We start from the raw sequence: 20,049 nt of genomic DNA, 5'->3' as shown, positions 1-20,049 counted from the left end.
CTTAATGTCAATGTACAAAATGTCAGACGTATGCCGTCAAGGTGATTAGAGCATGTCAATATTAATATGGTCTGTCATTCATCATAGAGAGAAGTTTGTAATACAGGTATTTACAACAGGACTGTGAAATAATGGTTTTAGTGCTTGGCTTCTGCTAACTTGTCTGATAGCAGATCTGGAAATAATGCTTTCAGTTGTAGCAGACAAAGTGTTGGGTACTTACCTTTTAGAGTTATTGTCCTTGTTAGAAATTTACATCACATGATTTTTTTCTAATTACAGTATGAGTCTGAATAGTTTGGACGGAGCTGATGATGATTCGGAAGAAGATTATCAGGATGCCAGGGAACAAGCCACACCCAGTCTTTCTCGGATAAAACTCGGCACTAGTGTCGATAAGCAGCGCAAAAGTGATAATACCGCTACAACTTATTATGATAGAAGTTTTTCGCCAGCTATTGTGACAGGGTCCAGTCCACCAGGTAAATATTTAATTTAAAGGGACATGGAGCCAAGGTGGCTCAGAGAGTATGACACTGGCTAGCCAAAACAAGAGGTCCATGGTTCGATCCCAGAAACTCCCTGGTCAGTGGTGCAAGACAAAGGACTCAGCAAGGAAAAGCATTTAGTCATTGGGTTGGAATGAAAAACTGATATCTCGTCTTACATTGAATCCTTGACAGTTGGGTTTCTATGAAAGAAGAGTATGCGGAAATGTCACTGTCTTGGCAAAATTTACCTTGTGGTGTATCCTCATTCCGAATTTTCAATAGAGATAATGATAATTGATTGGCTGGCCAAATTTTGAAAATGAAATGGGGGTTTGATGGCCTACTTTTCTGCATATGTCATATAGTGTGCTATGAGGAAAATTTTGCCCAGACAGTGGTGCTACAACCTACTCTTATATCGAATTCTAACTGGCAAGGGATCTTTTATGTGCATGTTTACACTGGACCTTGGTTTCACGTCCCATCCAATACACTGTACTTTGTCAGGCCCTCTGTCCTGCACCACTGACAAGGAGAAACCAAGCCGAAAAATCGTGAACTTTCTTGGCCAATGAACATGGAACCTCCAGGTTAGCCAGCAAATATTTGACTTACTGAGCCACCGTGGCAAAATTTTGAAGTGAAAGCCCCTATTGTCCTTATTATCAAATGCACTGAATGTGTAGAAATAAATTCTTCGATGTTGACAGGACCACTAGCTGAAGGCGACAGGTCGATTTAACATCATCTATGGTCCATCTTGTTATTCATGTGAAAATATTTACAGTTCATTTCATCTTCATGCAAACTCAACGGAAAATTTGACATTGATTATTCTCTTCACTGCCTCACCAACAGCTGATGTTTATACAACAAAGACCACAAAACTTTAACATTCATAACCCGATTAGTCGACAGATTATCGAAATAAATGTTTTACAAAGATGTCAAACATCTTTTCTTAAATATTTTTTTTCACAAGAAAACTAGATCGTACTCTGCATGGAGACATCATGTACTGACCCTAGAATTAATTGACAAATTACAACTATTTTATCTATTTAGTTCCTGTGGAGTTTGGGATTAATCCGGATATTGTGTAAATTTACTTTTTTCGTGGAAGACGTCTGTGTATTGTTGGCCAAATGTTTGTTTTGATGGCAACAATGTGACTGCAATATTTGATAATTGGACGTCCTGTCAAATTTTTGCCCCGTTTTCTATTTCTCGTCCAATGAAATAATCCATGTGTTTACTATACCGTGGGGTACAAGGCTTTGTTTCTTTTTCTTTTTACTTGTTTTATTAAAATCCGATGGAGATAAGAAAACTGTCTAGGAATGTTGTTTGAGGGAATGTATGTATTTAGAAATTCAGATTTCTATAATAAGATTATTATTGTATTCGAGGTAAAAACAATATTGCCATGTGAACATCCATACAAAACAAACAAAGAGATAAACAACATTTAAAATACAAAGGTTCAACAAATCTTGTTGTTTGTTATGTACCTGACTAAATGAACAGGCATTATGCAAGAGCTAAATCTGCAGGTCTTTCTTTAGGCCTGAAATGTTATAAACTATTAATTAGACTCTAATTAACATGAAACGATCGTAATCATCTCTTGATGCCATCGGATGGCTCTGATATTAGGTAGATTAGAATGGTTCAGCCGTTTAATGATTTAATTTAGAAATGGATAATCTAGACTTTGTTTATTAATATAAGACAAATTGGTACCAGAGAGGAATTGCGCATTACAAGGCTTAAATTTGTATCTGAACTTGTGAATAAATTGTCACCAGTGGGTGGCTAATAAAACATAGTTACTACTGACTTTTTACAAGACAAACATCCTTCCTCACAACTAACCCCATAGACAAATTGTTTCAGGCATTGCAAAAGCATAACTTCCTTGTGCACGACACCCATAAAGATACATCCTTAATAAACATAATTAATTTTTTTTTTTCAATAATTTGAATTTTTTCAGCCAAAGATATGCCAGATGCCAGTTCTTACTATAACCCGATTGTGAGCGAAGGAGCAGTTTCGGGGCCCTCAGTCCGGTCTTACCCAGACCCACCACTTCGTGCTGATTCTATGAAAGAGGTGAGATAAGTGTAACCATACTTTATTGACCGATTTGGGAGATAAATTAGTAGGGGTGTTTATTCATTTCCACACAGAAACTTCATTTATCAGGAGTTCAGGATTATGGATACCTACTCCTAATCCACAAACTTACCCTGGTGTCTCACAAATATATAGCAACAGACAAATTAGCATAAAAGCTTTGCACAATTTTAGAATTGTTGTCTTTAAACCAGGATTCACACATAGAATCAAACATGGAATGAAATAAACAAAGATTGAAATGGAGTGTAATGTCTTTTGCAGACTTCTTTCATATTTGATCTGAACCATTAGGACAATGAGAGGATGAGCCCTATATATACTATTCAAAAACAGTAGGGGATATTTGATTTTGGGGGCATAATACTAAAATATGCAAATGACTACGAAAAAAGTCACTATAGAACCTAACAGAAGAAACATTTCCAGTTACATGTGACGCCCAAACGCACCAATAGCTACCGCATGGAATGCAGGTGATGCTTGGGATCATCATGGGGGTCCAACCCAAGATTTGCACGACTCTGACTTTGAATGTTACAGTCATTGTGGCATTGAATTCCAGGGTGGAAACATCAGTTTAATTGTTTTAGTGACCAGAAAACAAATTTTGATATGCGTCGGCTTACCCAAAATGAAAGGTTACGTGCCCTTGGCATGCTACAGATCGGCACAACACAGGCGGTTGTGGCGCGGACGATGAATGTTTCTCGGTCTGTCATAAGCAGGCTATGGTCCAGATACCGTGATACACAATCTGTAAAGGACAGACCACGCTCAGGTCGACCAAGGGCGACAACTCAAGCCCAGGATCGATTTATCCGTACCTTGGCCTTGAGAAATCGTGACATCACAGCAAATCAGATCAGCGCTCGTCTTCAAACAGACACTGGTGTGAGAGTGAGTGGCCAGACGATTCGGAATCGACTGCATAGGGGTCACCTTCGCGCCCGACGTCCTCGCGTGATCCCTTGTTTGAGAGATCATCACATTCAGGCAAGACGTCGTTGGTGTAGGGATCGTCAACACTGGGATAATCGACGCTGGAGCAATGTGATGTTTTCAGATGAGTCAAGGTTCACTGTTGATTTTTTGGACAGACGTAGGAGGGTGTGGCGTCGTCGAAAGGAGCGCTTCCAAGACGTTAACGTCATCAGACATGATCGATTTGGGGGTGGTTCTGTTATGGTGTGGGGAGGCATCACTGTTGCTGGAAGAACGGCTTTACATGTTGTTGCAGGGCGTGTTACAGGCCAGTACTACCGGGACAACATCTTGGCAGTCCATGTTGTGCCGTTCGCACGACGTCATGGCCGCCGTTTCATCTTCCAGGATGACAACGCAAGATGTCACAGGGCCAGGATCGTTACAGGTTACCTTCAACAACAGAACATCCCCACATTACCTTGGCCAGCACTGAGTCCCGACCTCTCCCCCATCGAGCATGTCTGGGACATGCTTGGACAGAGGTTACGTCAACGTCAACAACGTCCTCCCAATGTCCAAGAACTTGCTGTTGCGTTGCAACAGGAATGGGACAATCTGGACCAAAATGACCTTAGACGTCTCATTAGGAGTATGCCACGTCGGATCAATGCTTGTTTGGCAAACAGAGGAGGATTTACCCGTTACTGACTTGGTTGTGATGCTGTGGTAACTTTGCTGTTTGACCCCGGGTATCATTTTACCCTTATAATGGTCAGTCTGTGCCTTACTTAGTCTAACGATCATTTGGAATAAATCGATGAATGTGAACTTCATTTCATTTTGTCATTTGTTTCTTCGTCAGTTTCATTAGGTGACTTTAATAACACTTAAAAATCAAATATCCCCTACTTTTTTTTAATAGTATATATTTCCACCTTCCACATAGGGTCGCCTGTCTAACCATGTGGGTTTTCTCAGGGTCGTCCGGTTTCCTCCCACTGATAAAGACCTCTATGCTCAAGCGAATTAATGAAATATAATTAAACCATATGTAAGTCCTGAAATGACCTAGTTTGTGTTGGGTGAAAGTTAAACACCATTTCTCTCGTCTCTCTTTGATTATGAACTTTGTTTGTGTTCATTGTCTTAATATGATTGTAACCCTTTTTTTCTTTTCATATTTTATGATATTTTTAACATAAACTGTCCTTATTTTCAGGAGACGCATAAGGATATAGCATTTAGAACGTATTCTGTTGAAGCAACTAAAACCGTGCGATCTTACGATGAAGAAGACAGTAGCTTGAGCGTACCACATTCCAATATGACAAAATCTTTATCAACACCGTCTATACCAGCTGCTGCTGCTGCTGCCAACGATAACGTTATTTCTTCTGGTAACTGCATTTTAACAAATAATATTTAATTTGTTGTTTTAGCACGTGCGCGCTGTATCATACGGCCTGTCATTGAGTCAACTGGCAAGGTTTTCGATTCCCTGGTTGTACGCGACAAGGAGTAGGGTCGCCTGTCCAACCTCGTGGGTTTTCTCTGGGTCCTCCGGTTTCCTTCCACTGGTAAAGACCCCTACGTGCAAGCGAATTATTGAAATAAAATTGAACCATGTGTTAGTCCCCAAATGACCTAGTTTGTGTCGAGTGGATGTTAAACCCCATTCCTCTCTCTCTCTCTCTCTCTCTCTCTCTCTCTCTCTCTCTCTCTATCTCTCTCAGCCTTGATATGGTTATTATAAGTAGCTGCTCTTTATGACAGTCAAACAATAGTTATCACATATTATTGTTTTGATCAAGGTGATCAACACCAAACGCCATGGCAACAGTGATGAGTTTCTTTCATTTTGAGACTTTCAGGCCTGGAAAAAATATTGTTAGTTGTACCTGACAAACTATCCAACATTTTAAAATGAACTAGTGTCTGATTATCAATATCAGTATAAACGCCAGAGAGAAACAAATGTCGGACATAATGGCAGGTACCAGAGGAATTGTGCCTAACGAAGCCTGAATTTATGTCCATCATTATCGGTCACTGGTGCCTTATTTTTGTGCTTATTTCCAGTTTAATTTGTTTAGGAATATAGTTCTGTTGTCTTGCCAGCTTTGTGGTTTTGGAATTTGAAAATGAAGAAATCCATACATTATTTCCGCTCGTTGCTGGAGGGCCCCAGAAACGACTTTAGTCCCCATTGATTGAAACTTTTTTTAGGTCTACTATAATGGCAGGACCATTAATACACAGAATCGGGAAACAAAAATAGAAAAATCCTGAAGACATCCATACATTATTTACACTCGCTTCTGGAGGGTCCCCGGAAACGACTTTAGTCCACAGTGTGCTATGAGGGAAATTTTGCCCGGACAGTGGCACTACGGCCTACTCTTATATTGAACGACTAGACAGCTGTCCTGCATCACTAACAAGGGAGAATCACACCGGACAATCTGGATAAAATTTCTCGGGCAATGCAGGGATCGAACACCCGCCCCCCAGGCTAGCGAGCCAGCATCTTACCCACTTAGGCACCATGATCTCCACCAGGATTAATGAATCTCTTGATTAATGATGTTGGCCATGGATAAAATAAAGTTTCTTAAACTCCCTTGGGTTCAGAATTTTAAGTCTAGTTAGTTTTCCTTAGTCTTAAATTAACGGAAAACTTTTTTTATTTTCCAGATGATCGTAAAAGAAGTTTAAGAAGGGAACCAAATCGAGAAGGGAAACAGTATGTTAGCTTTTTTAAATTGATTTTTTATTAGGAGACTCAAGGCATTAAAGAGATAATATGCATTAAAAAAAATATTAAATGTTTTCTCTAGTTTCAAAGATACATGATTTGAAATCGCAATGAACGGCAAATTTTGTTCTCCTCGGTATTCAAGCAACAAGACTTCAGAGACATGAAGAATTTGAGAGAATTGACTGAAACAGTGAAACACTCAGAATATTCTTTAGCATATTGTCTTTTTAAATTTGGGAAGCATGCTGTGAATTTAGTTGAATCAATGTCGGTATAAAACCATTGAATGTGTTTTCACGCTTCTAGACAGCCGATGTTTATTTAATTTGCGGGGGTTGGGCTGCTATTTTAGGATCGTTCCGTGTGGTACAAACTCTAGCTGTGCCACTGTTGAGAAAGTCTTTGTTTTCATTTGTAAAATACAATCAAGTAAAAAGCACATAAAACAATATAAGACATGCATGTGAATAAGTTTTGTATATATCGTCATGGTATATTTGGGTATTTTTATTTCTTTTTTTTTTCCGTTTAATTGTTGTTTTTGACATTTTACCATAATTTCTTTGTTTATTTCATGATAAAAATAGGAATTGTTGAAACCTTAACCAATTAAATTTGATACATTGATTTGATTTGTGATTTGGCCATCTGTCTACATTAAAAACTAAAAGTTCTGTACTGTTTTATGCTTGAAAACGACAAGAGAATCGTAGTAGAAATGTAGTTGCGATTCAAATTCAGAAAGTGTTGAAATATGATCTAAATACCATTTATAATATTACAGGCACTGCTCATAAAGTAACTAGGGTCAGCCTGCCTCCATGCAGGCTCACTAGCCTGGAGGTTGAGTGTTAGATCCCTGCATAAGCTGAGAAAGTTCATTAGGATTTTCCAGCATGGTTTCCCACTTATCAGTGGTGCAGGACGAAGGGCCTGACAGCTGTCTAGTCGTTCGGATGGGACGAAAAACCGAAATCCCTTGTATACATTGGCGCGCACGTAAAAGACCCCTTGGCAGTCGGAATTCAATACAAGAGTAGGCCATAGTGCTGCTGCCCAGGCAAAATTTCCCTCATAGCACACTGTATGGCGTATGCACGTCTTCATTAGCCCAGTTGGGGCAGAACAGTAGGATGTTAAACCCCATTTTATTTCATTTCCCTCCATGCTGTTACAATATGAAGTTCTGTCTTAATCACTTCTGCATTGTCTCCTATAGTCCCCATTATTAAGTCCTTTACTCAAGTTTATCACAAAAGCAAGTGTCTTCCATAGAACTGTCCTGATTATTCCAGTTATGCTTTGCATCTTCTGAATAAAATGGTAGAAGTTATGGTAGAATGTCAAGTATTTATGTTTTCATGTGGTTGTTGGGTTTGACCTAATGTACCTACTGGTCAATTTCAGACCTGGTGACCAGTCTTATCTTGTTATACAAAAACTTGTTGAAGAACATGAGTGAGTTTGTCGGCCATTGTGTATAATCTATATCTACACACTTTCATTATTATCTATATATATATAATATATCTTTCTGCATGTATTAATTACATACTATTAGACCTGGAAATAAAGGTTTTTGTCGTACCAGTCCAAATATCTGGCATTTATGAGTATTAACTGACGATTTAAATAATGGATTTGACGATTTAAATAATGGATTTAGTCGTAACAGACAAAATGCCAGGCACTACTGAATAGTACCTGACAATTTAAACTTGATAAATATCATTAAAAAAAAACACCGATAAAAGACGAATCTGTGCCTTACATAAAGACAGGCATCAGACGGATTGTTCCTGAAAAAGTCTCAATTTGTGCCTGACAATGTCTGTGACAATTGCTTTATTTCCAGACTTTCAAACTTTTCTATACACGTCTACGTTTTGAATTGTATTATAGTTAATTGTAGATTAAACTTTACAATTCATTAAAATACAGATGCATATTTTTATATCTGATTTAAACTGCTAGACTATCTTAGACTGTTACTATTATAAACAGCATGCTTTATATCACTGGAAAATCTTATCGGTGTTTAGTAGGCCTATAGTATGTATAGTGCAGGATGGAGAGCCTGACAAGAACATTGTCTAGTTTTTTGGATGGGACTTAAAAGCGAGGTCCTTTGTACACATTAGTGTACATGTAGAAGAACCCTTTACAGTTGGCTATCAAAATAAGAGTAGGCTGTAGTTTAGTGGCCCTGGCTTGTTTACAGATGATGGGGCCTGGTTTAATCCAAGCTAGGAGATTATCTAACATTGATAGTGTTGATTTTGTTGTTAATTAAATGTTATCAATCTGAGTACATATTTAGCGTGTATTCAGCCGTGAGAAATTTGATATTTGAACTTCAAGCCTTTAAAGCAGAAGAATCATTGTTTACTGGTTATAGACTATAGGCCTACTATACATATCTATACGAGTCTAAGATCAGTGCTTTATATAACACATACAGAAATTATACCTGAAGCTCTGTATTCTTTAATAAAGAGTGTTTTTGATAATCTTTCTATTAACATATATCAGAATAAGACTATACTTACTAACATTGTAGACTTCATTTATAATGAAAACAAAGCTGTTTTTTAGATGATGTGAAATGTCCATTTTGAAGAAAGTCTAGTTATAACATTTATAGTTTTAGGCAGACGATTTTGAATCTTCTGTTGGAAATAAAAAAAGAAATGAAATGGGGTTTAACATCTTACTTATCTGAACAAACTGGACTATTGAAGACCGGCATATGTTATGCAGTGTGCTTTGAGGGAAATTTTGCCAGGACATCAGCGTTTCAGTCTAGTCTTCATTGATTTCTATCTTTTAATGTGTACAGGACCTAAGACCTTATTTTTTCGTCCTGTTGGAACAACTTAGACACTGATTCTCTGGATTTTCCTACCAGGTTCCACCCCTTGTCAGTTTTGCATGACAGAATGTTTGGCATGGAAAAGTGTTTAGTCTTTCGGATGTGACAAAAAATCAAGGTCCTGTGTATGCTATTGGCAGCTGTCCACACAGAATTCCCGCATAGCGCATTGAATGGCATATGTCCATCTTCATTAGCGTGGTCGATGCAGAAAAATAGGTCGTTAAGCCTCAATTCATTTCATTTGCATAGTTTTATTATTAAACATGCGTTATAATCAAACCATATTAAAATGTCATAACTGTTTCTTTTGTTTGTGTCTGTCAATAAATGCATTATTAAGGATGCTGTAAAATATTTTTAACAGCATCTTTATTTTTCCTCCCTTAAACTAACTCAACATCTGCATTTCTCCCAGTTATGGTATTTCAATATCGGTTTGAGAAGATATGCTATATCCGAACAACGAAAAAATTCAAATTAGTATATTTTAAGGACGCTTCTCATTCCCCTACTGATGAAATTTGAGGCACATTAAATGATAATAATCCTTTTATAGCCATCAATAATGTAATATGCTTAAAATATATATAATGCACTAAGAAAAATAGCTAACTAAACTAATGCTTCTGGGGATTTATTTTATAGAACCCTGTCTATTTATGGTCACAGAAAGCTTCAAGGGAAGGGAAATAACTCCAACCTACATGTCAAGATTAGAAATTGCTTCAAGCCTTATGTTATATTTATCAATAGAAAGTGTCATATGTTTAGGATAGTCTGAATAAATGAGTATTCATTTAAATTGAATTAAATCAAAATCGCAGACCGTGAAGTAATGATTTTAGTTATGCCTGATGAATTGTCACGTGCAACAGAACTAGTAGTACCAGACATGTTTAACCAGACACATATTATAACAAAGTAACATGCACCTGAGGAACTCTGCCTGACAATATCCCTTACTTCATCATTCTTTTACAAACTTCTTTTTTGATTGTTAGCTTTGTCACATTTTTTTATGTCATTTGTTACTTTCTGCCTTCATTTATTTTTGTCATTTGTTACTTTCTGCCTTCATTTTTTTGCCATTTGTTACTTTCTGCCTTCATTTTTTTTATGCCATCTGTTATTTTCTAGATTTGAATTTTATTGATTATTTTTTCTATTTGAATTCTGTTTGTCCAGAAATGTAGGGTGTTAAACCCCAGATTATTTAACTTGGGGATGGAGGTGGATTGGTTTAACTCTTGCACTTTAGATCATGAGGTCTGTCATTGAGTCAAATGGCATAGTTTCGAGCCCACACTTGTATGTGACAAGGAATAGGATCTCCTGTCCATCCTCGTGGGTTTGTTTCCCGGTCCTCTGCTTTCCTCCCACAGATAAAGACACATAATCGCTAGTGAATTACTGAAATAAAATTGAACCATATTAGTCCCAAAATGACCTAGTGTGTGTCAAGTGGACATTAAATTAGACTCTCTCTCTCTCTCTCTTTCTCCCTCATTTCATTTACATTCTGTTTCTAGACCTTTCAATTGAAAATACATTCTGTAGAATAGTTTGTAATTCTTATTTCATTTTCATAATGTCTATACAAGATACATGTAAGTGTAATTTCGGCAATACTATATACCGGAAAACACCATTTTATACTGAATACCGGAAAAACACTAAATACCGGAAAACACACTACATACCGGAAAATACCCTAAATAGGTAACCCGGAGACTGGCACCCTAAATAGGTAACCGGGAGCCTGGTCCTCTGTGTGTTAGGGTTAGGGTTAGTTTCCGGTTTATAGTATAGCCCTTCTCCGGGTTACCTATATAGGGTGGTTTCCGGTATTTAGTGTGTTTTCCGGTATTTAGTGTTTTTCCGGTGTTTTCCGGTATTCAGTATAACATGTTTTTTTCCGGTAGTTTTCTGGTGTTTGTCGGTGTTTTCTGGTATATAGTATAGCCCTGTTATTTCATTTTGTCAAAGATCTTTGAAATCTGTTTGTAAGGACTGTAGATAATTTATGCTGATAAAAATTTTCATCTCCCAACTACAATAATAATGATCCAACCGAATCGCAACCTGCACGCACAACTTGAAGACTATTTTTGTAAATGTATCAAGACTGAATTAAAAACACAATCAATGTACTAATTTTCGTTTAAAGCAGCTGATGGTCAATATTGTCAAAATTGAATCTCTCAAAAGGAATATCTGTCCAAAAATGGTTCAATTCCGTTCCATATTTACGCAATCTGATTAAAATACAGAGCTATATTTGGTTTCGCTTTTTATACTTTCGATCGCCTCTACTAAATGAAGATCTGACCAGTTGTAGTGGGAGGTTATGTCAGCGGTCATACAAGCGGCTTTTGACCCTATGACGTCAGATATTTGATTAACCAATCAGCGTTGATGTTTCTAGTAGGATCTCAAGCTAAGAACTCGCTGCAACAGATCGTTTCATTGGCTAATCCCTCACATCAACCAGAACGCAGGTTAAATAAAAACTCTTCCAGATCCTAGTGTAGTAAAGACAAGTGAAACGAAATTTTTAACTATAAAAAACAAAATAGGATCTGTATTTTAATCAAATTGATATTTACCAATATAGGTTCATTTGAAAATTTAAGTATATTTTAGTGTGTATCAAACCATGATGAATTAGAGTCAGAAAAATGCAAATTATGATCAGCAGTTTTAATTCTGTTCCTAACACAATAGATCAACTCAGTTTATCTCTTTATTTTGGGGAGAGCCATGATGGATCAGTGAGTAAGATGTAGGCTCGCTAACCATGAGGTCTCCGGTTTCTGTCTCCATGTTGGTAGAGAAAGTTCCTCAGGATTTTCTGGCGTGGTTCCCCCTTGTCAGTGGTACAGGATGGAGGCCTGACAAGGACAGTCTCTAGTCATTCGGATAGAATGATAAACCAAGGTCCTGTGTTTATATTGCCGTGCACATAAAAGAAACCTTGACAGCTGGAATTCGAAATAAGACAAGGTCGTATCACTGCTGTCCGGGCAAAATTTCCCTCATAGTACACTGTGTGGCATATGCACATCTTCTTTAGCTAAGTCAGAGCAGGACATTAGTCCCCATTTTTTTCATTATTTTTTTTTTTATCTAAATCAAAGAGATAGTCTTGTTATTAAGACAATGTTATTGAATTTTCTTACACAGATGCCATCAGAATTTTGTAAAGAAAAATCTTTTCAAATGTTAAAGACACGTTATGTAAGATTTAGATAAAGAGCTGGCTGTTATTGCTATGATAGTTCAAAATTAGATAATAAAAAATGAATATATTGAAAATTTCATAAAAGTTACTTTACTCCGAGCTCAGTTATCGGTGTTTGAATTGATGTTTATAGCATTTGAAGCTAAAAAAAAGACCTGCAATGGGAAGATTTAGGTCTTACATAATGCATCTTTAATTAGCTTGTTAATGATGTTTATAATTATTTCTTGTTGATTTAGTTACTTTGCTTGTAGAACTATTACAATATCCTTGGCATGGTGTGGTTATAACTACAAGAAGCTTGTGCTAGATGAATTCAATTAATTTCCTGATTTATTACCACTTTTATTAATTAATTATTACAACTTTTATTAATTAATTATTATCCCAACCATTAAGGTAGACATATTGTCAATCTTGCAACTCAACTCAACTCATTCAAACTTCTCTTAAGCAATCCATTTAAACTTTTCGCAACTAGTGCGCATTTGTCAAAGCAACTGGCAACTGTCGGATTAGAATGAATTTTCCTCATCTGATTGAATAAATACAGAATGTTGTGAAAGTAGAACATGTTCTTGTTCTGGGACCCCTGTTATAAGCATTCGTCAGAGTTGCATGGTTGACAGACGAACACATTTATTAACGACCCTATTAAAACTTCTGCTGTCCGTATTATGATGGAATTTTTCTAAATTGTGTAAGCACAAAATTATTTTGTGTTCTTTTCTACGGATCATCCTAAAAGTTGAGATTTAGAAAAATATTAATTAATTGTATAAAGTAGAAATTAAAACAAATTTAACAGTTGAATAATCATATGTTGATGTTAAGACAGTTTTTAAAGAAAATAAAAGTCGTTTATTTAGAAAATAAAAGTCGTTTATTTAGAAAATAAAAGTAGATTATTTGTAGTAATAGTAAAACAGTTTATTTATAGTTAAAACATTGCCGATAAAATGTTGTTTGCTTTCTGATGTTTTTTAGTTGTAGAAAAGTAATTAATTTGGAGCTGATACAGAATGCTGTGATTTCTAACTTTCCATGAAAACGTTTTATATTTTTTGATAGAATTATAAAGATAGTTTTCTGCGTATTTTCAGTGCTTTGTTTCGAAGACAACAAGAAGTTGAAGAATATGATGATGAATCAGTCGTTCCTCAAACTTCTAAAAAATCTTCCATGTCTTTACGAGATTTCCTCAACGAGTAAGTACTTTATTGTTTTAAGTCAGCCACAGTATCTCAACGGGTCAGACGTTGACTCGTTAACCTGATCCTTGCATTGGCCGAGACTGTTCATCTGGATTTTCAGGCAAGATTCCCCCTTGTCAGTGGTGCAGGAAAGAGGGCCTGCCAAATGACAACATATAGTTGTTCAGATGGGACGAAAAACCAAGGTCCCATGTATATGTTGGCATGCACATAAAAGATCCCTTGGTAGTTGGAATTCAATATAAGCGTAGGCTGCAGTGCTGCTATCCGGGGAAGATGCCCAGCAGTTGCAGAAAAATAAGACATTATACCACATTTCATTCATTTACAATCTTTTTTAACAGGGATGTTAAGTCCAGGACTCATAGATCTCCGTCACCAGATAGTGATGACAAAAGTAAACCAAAGAAAGAAGAGGATAGAAAGAAAAGAAAAACTAGCGTCTTCTCTCGGATTAGTTACAGAAATAAAAAGGTAAGAACAAATTTATTTCTTCTGGGGTTTGTGGGATTTCTGTAGGGTCAGATTTTTCTTGGGGAAAATAAGAGTAGTCCATAGCACTGCTGTCCGAGCGCAATTTCCTTCATAGCACTCTGTATGGCATATGCCAATCTTTATAAGTCCAGTTCATGCAGCAAATTAGGATATTACACCTCTTATCATTTGTTGTGCTTGGTTAAACTGGACTAGCATTAGATCTGCATGATTGGTGGAAATTTGAATTTTTTTCAACCAGTCAGGGTTAGATATATATATATATATGTAAGATAACCAGATCATTATTTCGAATATCTTATCAAATAGGAATTGAATATGACCAACAATTGTACATTCTCAGTGTTGTGAATCATGTGGACTGTATAACAGCGAAAAGTCTGGATGTAAGCCACCTATAAAATTGTTATCTTTGTTTCTAATTCATTATTGCAACCTTTTAAAGATATATTCATTGGATGTAGTAAGGCCATCAATTGTAGTCATTAAAGCTAAATTCCTTTGAGTGTAATAAGATCATCTATTGCAACAAGGTCATCCATTTCAACTAATAAAGATATATGCCTTGAGGTAAATAAAAGTCATATATAGCAACCTTTAAAAGGTTCAGTACGTTATGAAAGATATTATATTTTTCCCAGTTTAAGGGTTTGGGTGGCCATGATGTTTAATTTATCTGTTATGTATTATGCAAGTCATGGATTCAATCCAATGCTTGTGAGATCAGAAGTAACTTTTGGGGATTCCATGGTTTCATTTGCCTTCTACGTTAAACCCCATTTCATTTCATTTGCCTTCTTAAAACACCTGCACCCAAGTTGATTATTGAAAAAAAAAAAATATTTCATATGTTAGTTATGAAATATTAACATTTAACCGCTCTCTCCCTCTGAAAAAGGGGGGTTGGATGGCCGAATGGTTAGCACGTGCATGCTGTATCATAAGGCCTGTCATTGAGTCAACTAGCGTGGTTTCGAATCTCCGGTTGTACATGACAAGGAGTAGGGTCGCCTATCCAACCTTGTGGGTTTTCTTTGGGTCCTCCTGTTTCCTCCCACTGCTAAAGATCTCTACGCGCAAGCGAATTATGGAAATAAAATTAAACCATATGTTAGTCCCGAAATGACCTAGTTTGTGTCGAGTGGACGTTAAAACCCCATTTTTCTCTCTCTCTCCCTCTGAAAAACCCCACGCCACTCCATGCCTCTGAAAATTAGAAGTATTATCCAGTAGATGTTTGGATATTTGATTAGAATCTATTTATAACTCAGTGTGTTGTGTCAGAAATTTGAAATTGAACAGTTTAATTTTATCTGGACCTCCTACTACCCCTCTTCTCTCCAGGGACTTGTTTTAGTTGTAATTAATTGGTATTTGTTGGGGGGAGTGAAGAGAAGAGCCAGCTGTTATGTACTGTCTATATGTCAGCTTATACTAATCAGTTAGTTTAATTATATGGGCGAGCTGTCAATCAATATCTCTATAGGCTGTTCACTTGTAAACCTACATATCCACAGTTAATGATAGTCTAGCTTGTGATAGGATCTTTATCTGTGGACACTTTCTCTCTCTAAAGGATTTATTTATTAGCAATAACATGGCTGAATTCTGATCTAAATGCAGGTAGTTGCTACATAAAAATCTTCTCTTTTAAGTGTTGATGTATTTCCTAGACATGACAGTAGTCGTGTATTTTTATAATGAATGGATATCATTTGTAAACCTGTTTATCTGCTCTGTGTGTATAAGTCATAAGATGCTATTTGAAGATGTATTAATTTTAAGATATTACGTTTGAGGGTATTATTTTGTAAAAAAAATCCCAACAAATCTATATTCTTGTCGAAATTATTTCTTGGTGGGCTAAAATATCAATAAATATATCTAGAAAATGGAGGCTTTTTCGTAGACAAGTCAGATTGATACTTTGACATTAAAGATGATTTCAAAATGGCAGGCAAGTACATTTGTATGATGAAAAGGCTCGAGTTATGTTTATGACAAGAATAGGATAATATATTGTATAATAAAATAACTTACACGGTTACGTGCATACAGTGAATATACTGAAGTAATTTATTATTTGATAACTATAATTACCGAGCAGCCATGAAAATGGATATTGTGTGTAGATATTCACATACATCAGCTAAGCTATGTGATCAATGTATAATACAAAATACCAGGTACAGGTGAAAGATATCTGCACATACATATATCATATATTTGGACTTAAAGATGCATTATGTAAGATTTAGACAAAGAGCGGGTCGTTATTGCTATACTAGTTAAAAAATCGATAATGAAAAATGAATATATTGAAAATTTAATGCAAATTATTTTACTCTGAGCTCAGTTATCAGTGTTTGAAGTTTTTTTTATAGCATTTGAAGCCAAAAAAGTCCTGCAATGGGAAGATTTAGCTCTTACATAATGCATCTTTAATTAGCTTGTTTCTGAGCGAAGATATCAGGTTTTCAAGTACATTATAGTCTTGATTTTTACGATAATAAAAAAAAATTTCAAATATCCATTTGTAAATTAGATTATTAAATGGCTATCAGGTTTCAATCATTAGAAAATTGCGACCATCTGATGGTTTAGAGTTGATTACGGGCTGGTCATGTGAATAAATGTCTAATTTATAATTTATGTAACATTTGAGGCCAAAAGAAAGATGGACAATGGACAGATTTAACTTTTAACATAATGCATCTTTAATTTACTCTCTGCTCCAATATATGCACATGTCCAAGTTCAAATCCAAGGGTGGTCCGAGTTGACAGAAAAGCATGCCTATAGAAAATTTTACACATAATCTAATTTGATGTTTCACTCTGCACACCTTCATAAGTTTCTGCCCTCTGCCCTCTGCCCTGCTACTGGGGGTTTGGATGGCCGAATGGTTAGCACCTGTGCACTGTATCATAAGGTCTGTCATTGAGTCAACTGGCCTTGTTTCAATTCCCTGGTTGTACATGACAAGGAGTAGGTTCACCTGTCCAACCTCATGGGTTTTCTCCGGTTTCCTCCCACTGGTAAAGACCCAATGCACAAGCGAATTACTGATGTAAAATTGAACCATGTGTTAGTCCCAAAATGATCTAGTTTGTATCGAGTGGACGTTAAACCCCATTTCTCTCTCCCCCTGCTACTAAAGATTATGGAATAGGCAGATTTTTGGTGTGTCCTGTAGGTCATTAGTTCAAGTGGAGTAGTTTCTATCCAACGTTTTAAGGAGTAGGGTCACATGCCCAACCTCTATTTTATTTTTTCCTGTTTATCCTATTATTGCTAAAGACCCTATGCACATTGAAATAAATTGTAACTTATGTTAGTCTCAAAGTGACATAGTTTCTGTCAAGGGGTCATTAAACTCTATTTATCTCACTCACTAAAAAATTGTTTGTCTGCCAAGACAATTAATGGCAATATATATATTGATTGATGTGTAAATACCTAGAGGTTTTTGTCATTGGAGAGGAAAAATATCTGTCGATATAGATGAAAAACATGCATTGTCTGTAGTAAAAAATGCTGGTATTTTCCCTTTGATTACTGCACTCGATAACTGATTAATGAGTCCTGCTATACGGTATATACAGCTCAGTAATTTGTTCCCTTGCCCACCATTAAATTGCTTTTTGAAATTTTATCCTTCCTCGTCAGCAGGCAACTGTTAACATGCAGTCAAGTATAAATTTTGTAGGATTTCAAATTACATAATAGTAGCTATTATTTTGTAGGATTTCAAATCACATAATAGTAGCTAATATTATTATTCTTCCCGTTATTGAATAAAACACACTTGTTGAACCCAATAGAGCGATTATAACAGACTTCCAATATAATACTATAGAACCGGTTTCAACATTATAATAATAGTGAATGCCTTGTGGTTACAATTTCTAAGCAATCAGGTGATTGGTTGTTTTTGGAGGGAAATTTTACAAGAACGTCTACTAAATAGAAACTCAATATAATAATTCTGAATTATTGATTTAATTTTGAATTCAAAGAAAAGTTGTGTTTATGGAGAGTGTTTGTTATTTAACTTCTTGTGTTTGGTTGGTTTTGGAGGGAAATTTTACAAGAATGTCTACTAAATAGAAAATCAATATAATACTTCTGAATTATTGATTTAAATTTTGAATTGAGAGAAAAAGTTGTGATTATGGAGAGTGTTTATTATTTAACTTCTTGTGTTTTTTCACTTCTCTATTTTATTATTGTATTATTTCATTATTTAATCTGTGCATCGTCATTTGTATTTTACGGATAATTTTTTATTTTCATGACATAATCCACACTCAAATTGAAGAGTTGACATTTAATTAAGTAAACAAAACCAAAATATTAAGGGTAGATAATCTTCCAGCTTAGATTCACTCAGATTTAAAAGAGACCAATCAAACGATTTTGTCTAAATAGGTGACGCTGGCTTGTTTTGGTCAAATCATGAAATGGAGTTTAACGTCCTACTGTTCTGCTCCGAACTGGGCTAATGAAGACGGGCATACGCCATACAAATACAATGTGCTGTGAGGGAAATTTTTGCCCGGACAGCGGCACTACGGCCTACTCTTATATCGAATTCTCACTTTCAAGGGATCTTTTACATGCACACCAATGTGTACACAGGACCTTGGTTTTTCGTCCCATCCAAACGACTAGACAGCTGTCCTTGTCAGTCCCTCTGTCTTGCAAGGGGGAATCACGACGGAAAATCTGGATGGACTCTCTCGGCCAATGCAGGTATCAAACACCTGACTTCCAGGCTAGCGAGCCAATGTCTTACCCACTTAGTCACCGTGACTCTCTTCTGCAGAGGATGTCGCATGTTGACACATTTTTATTTTATCGTCGTACATATTGAAGAGAATTGAGCCATTTTTAGACTGATATTCCTTCAGCTCTCACAATATTATAGTAGGGATTAAAATCCCTCAAAGGATGATTATAGACTTTAATCAGGGCTTAATATTGACTTTACAGCTCAGGGCAACTGGCGTTTCACAAACTAGGAGCAACTGGCTTCAACTGAATGCAACTGAAAAAGGTCAACCCGAGCACCTATAGTTCCAGTCGGTTGAAGCCAGTTACCCATGTTTAACTTTCCCAGTTGCAAAGCCGACCTAAGCCCCTCTTTAAAATTTGTAACCTTGTGTTTCCTCCCACTGCTAAAGACCCATACAATCAAGCAAATTATTGAAAATAAAATTGAACCACATGTTAGTCCCAAAACGACTTAGTGTTTGTGTTGAGTGGACGTTAAACTCTCTCTCTCTCTCTCTTTTCTCTCTTTTTTTTCTCTCTCTCTCTCTCTCTCTCTCTCTCTCTCTCTCTCTCTCTCTCTCTCTCTCTCTCTCTCTTTAAAGAAATCTTTTATGCAGTTTGATGAGTGAATTAATATCCAAATATGCTGTGATCAAACTTGGATACGATACATCAAACTATTTCAGGATTTCACTTGATGTTTGACGATTATAAACAATGATTATTTCTCCTAGAGGTTTGCATTGTGTTCCCAGATCACTGGCTAGATTTATTTCTTGTTTTAAATTTCTGTTTACTTAAAATGACATATAATGAAATGCAGTTTAACGTCCTACTGTTCTGTTTCGACTGGACTAATGAAGACGAGCATTGCCATACGGTGTGCTATAAGGGAAATTTTGTCCGGACAGCTGGGGGGTGGGGGGTGGATGGTTGAATGGTTACCGTGCGTGCGCTGTATCATAAAGTCTGTCATTGAGTCGACTGGCGTGGTTTCGAATCCCCGGTTGTATGTGACAAGGAGTAGGGTCGCCTGTCCAACCTCATGGGTTTTCTCCGGGTCCTCCGGCGGTTTCCTCCCACTGCTAAAGACCCCTATGCGCAAGCGAATTATTGAAATAAAATTAAACCAT

The 20,049-nt window shown here is 36.5% G+C and overlaps 1 protein-coding gene across 6 annotated transcripts in view; it reads left to right on the top strand.

The window, feature by feature from the left end:
* Window positions 1-20,049, top strand: part of LOC126819769 (rho guanine nucleotide exchange factor 28) — a 237,406-nt gene that overhangs the window by 141,935 nt on the left and 75,422 nt on the right. For 4 of the 6 annotated variants that reach the window (XM_050547973.2, XM_050547972.2, XM_050547976.2 and 1 more), the window contains 7 exons: window positions 283-482; window positions 2,488-2,606; window positions 4,777-4,954; window positions 6,252-6,300; window positions 7,723-7,773; window positions 13,535-13,639; window positions 13,990-14,119. In XM_050547973.2, coding sequence (XP_050403930.2) covers window positions 283-482; window positions 2,488-2,606; window positions 4,777-4,954; window positions 6,252-6,300; window positions 7,723-7,773; window positions 13,535-13,639; window positions 13,990-14,119 — 832 coding nt within the window. Of the gene's footprint in view, window positions 1-282; window positions 483-2,487; window positions 2,607-4,776; window positions 4,955-6,251; window positions 6,301-7,722; window positions 7,774-13,534; window positions 13,640-13,989; window positions 14,120-15,681; window positions 15,764-20,049 lie in introns of those variants that run through there. The other 2 variants (XM_050547974.2, XM_050547979.2) reach the window with 2 other exon arrangements.

The sequence above is a fragment of the Patella vulgata genome, chromosome 4 (genome assembly GCF_932274485.2).
Source record: "Patella vulgata chromosome 4, xgPatVulg1.2, whole genome shotgun sequence".
Classification (NCBI taxonomy): Eukaryota; Metazoa; Mollusca; class Gastropoda; family Patellidae; genus Patella; species Patella vulgata.
Note: the sequence above shows the minus strand (reverse complement) of the source record. Positions and strands in the feature narration are given on the sequence as shown.